The 8,769-nt window shown below is 47.2% G+C and overlaps 1 protein-coding gene across 1 annotated transcript in view; it reads left to right on the top strand.

Annotated features, from left to right (window-relative positions):
- The window catches only part of GABRA5 (gamma-aminobutyric acid type A receptor alpha5 subunit), an 82,178-nt gene that overhangs the window by 1,197 nt on the left and 72,212 nt on the right, over positions 1-8,769 (top strand). The window contains exons 2-3 of the mRNA XM_003800158.2: positions 639-698; positions 1,076-1,235. Coding sequence (XP_003800206.1) covers positions 1,150-1,235 — 86 coding nt within the window. The 5' untranslated portion in view covers positions 639-698; positions 1,076-1,149. The remainder of the gene's footprint in view (positions 1-638; positions 699-1,075; positions 1,236-8,769) is intronic.

Below are 8,769 nucleotides of genomic sequence, written 5' to 3'. Positions count from 1 at the left end.
CCCCGCGCCCACCTGCCCTGGCGCGCTGACCCTGGAGAGCCTCCATGGTGGTCAGGGCGGGGGAGGGGGGCGTGGGAGCGTAGCTCCTCGGGCTGGGGAGGGGTCCTGGCTCAGGGCTGAGGGGCGGCAGGAGGCGCCGCCTGGGTTTCCCGCAGGCAGCGCCGCGTGCTCGCCGCTCGGGCTCTGGCCCGGGTCCGGCGATGAGCCCCAGGACGCGCCCAGGCGACCACCGCGTGGCACCCTGCCCTTCTTGACAGAAGTCGCAGAGGGCCTTGGTTTTTGAGGTGGAAGTAGCGGCTGTGTGCGTCCCGATTGCAGAGTGTGCGGGGGAGGGGGTGTCCCTGGGAAACGCTTCTTTGCGAATACTCGGCATGGTGTTCGTAAATCGTGAGCACTTATTTGCGTTATGCGCATATGGAGAAATACGCGCCTTCATTCAGGTTAGATGCCGAGCCGCCTGGATTTCAACTGCGCTAATTAGCGTCCAGCACCGGACTGAGCGACTTCAGAGACTAGGAACTTATTTAGTTGGGGGGGGGGGGCGCAGGACGCAGACAAAGCGGCTGTGACATGACGGTGACCCTGCAGAGTCTCGCGTCTTACATGTGCTTTCTCTCCCCCTCTCTGCACGCTGTCAGCGCCTTCCAGAACGAGGAGTAGCTTGCTGGCTTTGAACGCGTGGCACACATTAAAGAAAGGTAAAATTATTCCACTTGTGGATTTGATGGGTACCAAATACAGCTTCCCAAATAACTTTCAGCATTTATTTTTAATAATTCGACCAATGGGGTCGTTGAAATACATGCTATAAGGTAAAACATTAGTTGGGACATGGAAAAAATAAATGAGAATGATGCTGCAGCCTGAATCAAGGTGACGATGAGTCCATCCGGCGCCTTCTCCCACACCCCCACTCCCTGCCCCGTGAGCATGTGGAAAATGCCCGTCTGCCGGGCGAGCACGGCCTCCCGCTCTTTCTTTGAAAATTGCTTCGGGAGTGGTAGGGTTTGCTTCCAGGAACTGAGACACAAAAACGCTTGTGTTCATACGCCTTCCCGCTTTGTGTACTTTGCAGCGTCCAGCTCGACTTGGAGAAAGGAACAGTGATTCTTCCAAATTCATCTGCTTCAACAATTATTCTTATTGGGAATGGACAATGGAATGTTCTCTAGCTTTATCATGATCAAAAACCTCCTTCTCTTTTGTATCTCCATGAACTTATCCAGTCACTTTGGGTAAGTTACCATCTGTGCTTTTATTTTACAATGTTGGGGGGCACCGGTGCCTTTCAGAAACCTTGTAAAGCAGAACACCAGTTCATCAAGCCGTCTCTTAACCCCCTCTGCAGGTCCATGCCTGTCAGTTTGTTGTAAATAAATACATAAAGAGTCTTGGCCTTGACCCAGGCTTTCTCCCTGAGCAAGGCTGCTGTGGGGTCTCAGAAGTGAGGCAGAGAAAAGAGGCCAATTACATTTTCAGAACTGGAAGCCAGAGATGGTATCAGAGTCAGCTGTGTTTGTCCCCTACTCAAGTTAAAGCGAGACTCAGAAGTTCATGTGTGTAAAGGACAGTCACTGCTGTCAGATGAGGCAGCATACAGCATTTGGCCGTCCTCCTTAGTTCTCTCCTGCAGCTACATTTGCCTTCAAAGCCTGGCCCATACTCCACGGTGTTTGTGAGGACTCTAGGTGGCCCTGACCTGAGCCAAGGGTCTGCAGCTGGGGCCCTCTGGACACTGGTGCAGCGTCTAAACTACCGGTGCCTGAGGTCTAGAGGACACCTCTGAGGTTCTCTGTAAACATTTCCATTCACAGCTTTCAGTAACTAGGCATTCCAGATGAATGCTTTTAGGGGGCTGGTGTTCCTCTTCCCCTGGATCCTCTGACCCAGAATTAACCAAAACCATTGGAACTTGAAGATAGAGTACAGTTAAGAAATGAAATGTCAGGACAAAAGTTGACAAGCATTAGTTTTACATCTGATTAACCAATTACCATCTGATTAACCAAAACCATTGGAACTTGAAGATAGAGTACAGTTAAGAAATGAAATGTCAGGACAAAAGTTGACAAGCATTAGTTTTACAAAAATGGGCTCCAGAGGTTGCACTGTGTAAATCATGGAAGGGCTAGGACTGTACAGTGGCTCCGAGGCAGCCTGTACAGACCTTCCATCTGGCAAGTAAACATGGGCCACATAGGAATATTTGCCCTCTGGACATTTTCTGCTCTTCCAGATCTGTGCAAAGGAAGAAACAGGGTGGGGGTGGGTAGGGGGGAGGTTCTTCAGACCTCACCCAGGTGCCACTGCTCGAGAAGACAGCACTTGAGGCTGTAGGTCAGTCTACCTGGGCGCAGGCCTGAGCCCCTCGTTGGGACTCTGTCCAGCAGAGCTGAGCTAAGGAAGATGCTTGTCCTTTACTGCAGGACGGGCAGTGCTTGCACTACCAGTGGGCACAGGAATGTGGTGTGTCACGGCCCTTTTAGCCCTTCCTGGCATGTCTTTGGGCAACAGCAGTGGGAGTTACTCTTGTTTTTCCTGTCTTGAGTGGACACCTCTCCTCCGATGCCATTGGTTTCTTTAGCTGTTAAGTGAAGCTTTTCCTTTCCAAATTCTCACCAGCTGTCAAATCCTCCAAACTGTGATGTGCACAGCACTCCTCTGAACGGAAGTTTTCTATATAAGTGAAATCATATGGAATTTTCAAGCCTGCCATTTAATTCATTAAGTGTTTGGTTTGTTTACTGATACGCTACATGCATTGGGTAATATTTTGGAGGTAAGGAGTATGCTAGGATTGGGAACATACATTTTTGTGGTAACATTTTGGTCAAAATATCTTATTGTGAATTTGCATTTAATAGGCCACTCCTTGGCAGGTGCAACTCTGAAATAGGCGGTACTGTGTGTATGGAGTGTAGCCACAAGAAGCAGTTATACTTTATTGCGTATTTAATTCTGTAGCTTTCTGAGGCCATCCTTAAAACAGAGAGGTAACTTAGTTCCTTTGGAAGCCAACACCAAGTAAGGGGCAGAATACCTTTCCATCCTTCCAGAAAATCCACTGTCGGAGCAGTTTTAAACATTTAGAGGAAAGGTTAATCGTCAGTCATAAAACACTACCTCCTAACTGCAGAACGCATGTGAGATACAGAGAAGTGTAAGAGGACCATCTTCTGGGTGGTGCCTGTGGCTCAAGGAGTATGGCACCAGCCCCATATACTGGAGGTGGCGGGTTCAAACCCAGTCCTAGCCAAAAAACTGCAAAAAAAAAAAAAAGAAGCAACATCTCCTGATTCCTCCATGGCCATCCTTCATGCTGTGGTTTGCTTAATTCCTCTGGCTTCTATACATATTTATGTATCATTGGGATCATACTGTACATCCGGTTTTGTAGTGAGCTTTTATTTCTTTACCTGTGACTTTATTATCACAAACTCTTTCAAGTCTGTGCTTTTAAAATGGACACGATTACAGTGCACGATGCCGTGTTGTTCAGGGATGCCTTAGTGTGCCATGTTTACGGTCTTTCTGATTATGCTGTTATACCTTTCTCTGTGGTGAACATATCTGGCTTAAAACTTTTCTAAACAATTTAAGATTATTTTTATTAGGAGATATTTTTGTAAGTGGAGTTTTATATCAGGTTGTTTGGGTGCTTTTAACTCTCGCCTTGCGATGAAGCGGGGTCTCTAGCAAAGCAGGAAGCTGACTTTTGTCCACTCTGGCCCACAGGGGAATGTTTTTCAACAGTCACCAGAGACATCGTGAAAAGGCTTCAAGCCGCTGTTTGGTTCTTTTCTTGTATGAAGCTCTCCCCACTGGCCTGTTATCTCAATGTACTCAAGAATTATTTTGACGAGTCCCAAGGGAAGTTTCATAATACTTACTTGACTTTAAATCTTGAAAAGTAACAGCTATCCCAATGTTCAGCATCTCCTTTTATGTTACTTGTTTTAGGTGAATCCAGGAAACAGCTGAATGAACTGGGCATCTTTAGCCCGTCTTCCAGTTGGGGAAGGAGGGGCAGAGGTTCCCAAACCCAGTACCTGCTAGGACTCTGTATTCCCTCCCCCTGTTTCTGCCTGGTCACTTCCTGGGCAACCTTGTTTGACTACACATGATTCCCAGGGTGGTTTTAGGTTAAACCAATTGAGAGGAGGAGGACATGATTCTCTGAAAGGTGTTCACTGTTTCAGGGTAAAAAGTATTTTCTATACTCTGAGACTGGAGAGCAAAAAAGTGTTTTTTTAGGGGGGTCCATTTTTTCTCCTGCCTCTGCCCCAAAGGAAGAGTTTATGTGACCAGGTTGGAAAGAAAGGTGAAGGAGGAACACCCAAGGTCCTAATTTGAATACGACTCTATGAAAGAGTGATGCCCACTCGTGTCAGTACCTGGGTGAGGCCAGAGAACTGGCCAGGGGGAAAACATGCTGCATAAAATCAGGCACAGAAAGAAGGGAAAAGAAAACGTGTGAGGGTTTTGTGCATGGACCACGTGGATGTGTTTGTGAGACGTGTGTGGCGTTGGCAGTCAGAAAATCTGTAGCTGTGATAAGTGAAGTACATTTGGGGATTATATAAGACAATGTGAAATCGCTTTGAAAATATCTGGTATTTTTTTCTTTTCCTTCTCCCGATCTATTATTTTGATCAGAGTCACCAGCAGCTCATTTTCAGTAGCCTTTATAATTCTCCTGATAGTTTTAAATTATAGAACAGAGGATGAGTCAAGCATACAACAGAACAGAGGCCTTATTTGACAGACAGCCTGAGTAACGGCACATTTGGAGACATGAGATTATTTGAAATATTACAATTATTTTATAAGTATGAATAAACTAGTGAAACTGGTAAGCAAAAGTAGATGGCATCGCCCAGAAACAATATTGGCATCTATGTAATGTCAAAATTTATAGTATTACATGTAAACTGGAATTAATTTGTCATCAATTGGAAAAACATTCCATATAAGACTTGATAGACTAGTGATAAATTTGAGGATCATCCGCTCAATAATAAGATAAACTCTGATTCCATTTATTTTAATTGGCTTACACATATTTTCGTGGTTTATCAGTTGGAGAAGAAAATATGTGTTAGAATTTTTATTATGTGGCAGCCATCATCCAAATAGATTTTGGGAAATAATATTTTACAATCATCAACTAAAAGTAGGTTCCTGGAGAAGTGACTTAAGAACATGAGGACCTGGGTATTCTCTATCTTTCTACATGGATTTGCTAACCGGGACCTTCGTTTCCATGAAGAGGGCCTTTTGAAATACACATACTCAAGGACAGTTCCCTCTTTTAAGTAGAGCAGAAAGTACATTCTCTCTGAATCATGCAGGTACTTACAATGCCTTTTTAAATGGAAAGTTCTCTCTTGTGAATTCCCAGATGACAAATTCTTCCTACATTGTCACTGCAGGTTCATAAGGCCCGGGACAAACAGTCATTGTAACAATTATGAAAACACTCAGAAAGCACCACTGATGCTGTTAGCAGACACACAGGCCCTGGCACATCCAGAGGCTTCAGGGACCCGCACAGATTAGAAAGGTCATTGTTGCCCATTACAAAAAATGTAGGTGGCTGAAACAAGTCTACAGATGAATGGCCAACATTTTTTTAAAAGGTAGCCCCCCCCCCAAAAAAAAAATACTTGCAAATGACATGCTTTGTGAAGGCAACCTTTAGCCCGCATGTGATGCCAGCGGCACTGAGCAAAGCTTCAGAGAGCCGGCGAGCGCAGCTCTCTGCCGACACCGTCTGGCAGTCCGCGCCAGGATGAGTCACTGGCTTGGTTCAAGGGGAGAAGGAGTATGTAGGCTTTTGAATTGTTACAAGGGTTCAATTGCATAATATGCATGTTTTAAGTGGTACGAAATTTCAGAGGGAAGTATTAGAGCCCAGAGTAAAAAGCCATCTCTTCATATAACTCTGGTGGGAGTAGCAGTCACTCTCAGCATCTGTATGAATGTATCTCCTTAATCTCCAGAATGCACTTTCCAAAGAAATGTACTATTTCATTTTCACAAAATCCTCACTTTGTGAGTGAAAGAGCTCAGACTTTATTGCTTAGAGAAGTGTGTTCAGATTTCGTTACTGGAAAGTGGTAGAATCCAGGGCTACCCCAGCGCTGAAGGCCACGGCTAGCATTCTCACTCTAGTGCTTTCCCTGGGATATCCTAATACTGTGGTGCTACAAAAGGGAAAGAATGGGGGGCGAGATTTATAGATTGGAAACAAAAGAATATTCCAATCTTTGGAGCTCAATATCATTCTAAGGATGTTGAGTCAGCGGGGCATGGTGGTGCCTGCCTGTAATCCTGGCACTCTGGGAGACTGAAACAGGAGGATCACTTGAGCCCAGGAATTTAAGTCCAGCCTCAGCAATATAGTGAGGTCCCATCTCTACAAAAGTAAAAGAAAAGAATAAGCCTGGCATGAGGCATATAGCTGTCATCCCAGCTACTTAGGAGGCTGAGGCAGGAGGATCATTGAGCTCTGGAGATCCAGGCTGCAGTGAGCTATGATCACACCACTGCACTCCAGCTTGGGAGACAGAGTAAGAGCGGATCTCTTTAAACAAACAAACGAAACAGTGAGTCTACTATAGCCCCAATAAAACCCAGCACAAAATAGGGATTGTGAAATATGCTAGAGAGAGGGGTCATCTCCTAGGAAAAGTAAGACAGGCTATGAACCAGGCTTTAGCAGTTCATTGAAAATGCCATTTTATTTGTATTTCTTTTAACACTTTATTTCAAAATCAAAAAGCCACCCTAAAAATTAATGAAACACAGGACCAATTACCTTTCGGTGTTAACAGAAGTAATTGGCCCGTCAGTCTGTAATCAGCTTGGCTCCTGTTTTCAGGGCCTCTGGCAAATAAATATTCAGGAAAGCTTCGGTACCACTTTAACAGAGGGTAATATGGTGGTCTCTGTGCTCCCCGTGTCCATTCTCTGTGCAGTGTCAGAAGAGTCACTTAACCTGCTGGTCTACAGTGGGAACAGTCATGGATCCCCCACAGGGCTGAGGTGAAGGATCAGTAACTCAGCCTGCGCTAAGTGCTTAGGCAAGGTATGTGGGCAGGTGGGGTGCTGAGGTCTCCCAGACCCCAGGTGAACATGGCGTCTGCTGGAGCATGACAAGGGGCATGACCGGCTCACAACCGCAGGGTCCCCCACACACATGCACCTTGGGGTGCAGTGCTCGGCTGCTGCCCCGTGTTCCAGGCTGCGTCCTAGGTGCAGAGGAGCCACATCCAGCTGGGTGCTTTCTGGTGTGCATGAGACAGACAGCAAAGCCACAGGTGTGATTGCTAAGAAGAATAATTTAGAGTGAGAAATAGACAGTGAGCTGCCAGAAGGGAATGTTTATGCAGACGTGGGATCAAAGGAAAGATGGGAAGAAAGCTACCACTGAGAAAACCTGAACTGGGGGTGGCGCCTGTGTCTCAAGGAGTAGGGGGCTGGCCCTATATACCAGGCGTGGCAGGCTCAAGCCTGGCCCTGGCCAAAACTGCAAAAAAGGAAAAGAAAAAAACTTGAACTGGCTGAACGAAAGGTAGGGAGGGTGGGGTGCAGTGGCAGGGGCACACTGGCCTGGCGGGGATGGTGTGAAGCAGCAGGGGGAGGGGATCTTGGGCCACGGGAGGTGGTATCAGGAAGGACAGTTGACTTTTATCTTGGAGGTCAAGGAGGGGAGGCTCACTGTGTGATTTTGAGTAGGAATGAAGCATGAGGCAATTAGATGTGACAATATGTGACTTGAATTCTGAAGCTCACTTTGGGTACTGAGTGAATAGAATACAGTGGAATCTGGTGGAGTGAGAATGGGTTTAAAGAAGAAGCAGTGGGAACAGTTGAGAGGTGACTGCAAAGGCCCAGGGGACAGTGATCGCTTGGCCAGCAGGATTTGTTGGTGGGTTGATGTAAGCCAGAGAAGTAGAGGCACTGAGGATGACCCTCCCCCCACAAGGTATTTGGCCAGAAAGCCTGATGGGCTTCCTTGACTGTTCCTGAGCTGGTGGAGCCAGCAGGAGGGTAGGCTGGGTTCAGAGAACCATGAGTGCAGTGGTGCAGGCAGAAGCCCGTGAGACGCCTGATGATGTCCACATGCAGGTGCCAGGTGGGCCTCTGGACATGGGGGACTGGTGGTCAGAGAGATCGGGCTGGAAATGTGCTTCCATGTGCAGGAGGTATTTAATGGCATTTGTCTGAATGAGACTGGTGGAGACTGAATGCAGAGAGAGAGGGAAGGCTGGCCGGATTGTGCCCGGGACACACTCATGTTGAGAAGTGGGGAAAGTAAGTGTCCCAGGATAGCAAGACTGAGAGGAAGAGGCAAAGGGAGGAAGGACAGAGAGGGCAGTGTCCTGGGGCCAGAGGGAAGGTGTGTAGGAAGGAGAGCTGGTCAGCTCCGCCACACATCGCTCACAGTTCAAGTAAGATGAGGACAGAGACTTGATCTTGGTGATGTGAATCCTGTTCCTGGCCTCCAGAGGGATGTTCCTTGGGCCTGCGGGGAGGGAGGGTCAGGGGGGAGTGTCTGCAAGAGAAGGCAGGCAGGGCACGGGGCTTTCTGATGTGGGCACATCTTCCAGTGAGCTCTGATAAAAAGAGGAATGAAGACTGAGGATTAACTCAGGGATACAGAGTGAAGGGGAGACATCACACGGAAAGGGGGATGCAGAGTGAAGGGGAGACATCGCACGGAAAGGGGGATGCAGAGTGAAGGGGAGACATCGCACGGAAAGG

The sequence above is a fragment of the Otolemur garnettii genome, unplaced genomic scaffold (genome assembly GCF_000181295.1).
Source record: "Otolemur garnettii isolate 467f Iridium unplaced genomic scaffold, OtoGar3 scaffold00170, whole genome shotgun sequence".
Lineage (NCBI taxonomy): Eukaryota > Metazoa > Chordata > Mammalia > Primates > Galagidae > Otolemur > Otolemur garnettii.
Note: the sequence above shows the minus strand (reverse complement) of the source record. Positions and strands in the feature narration are given on the sequence as shown.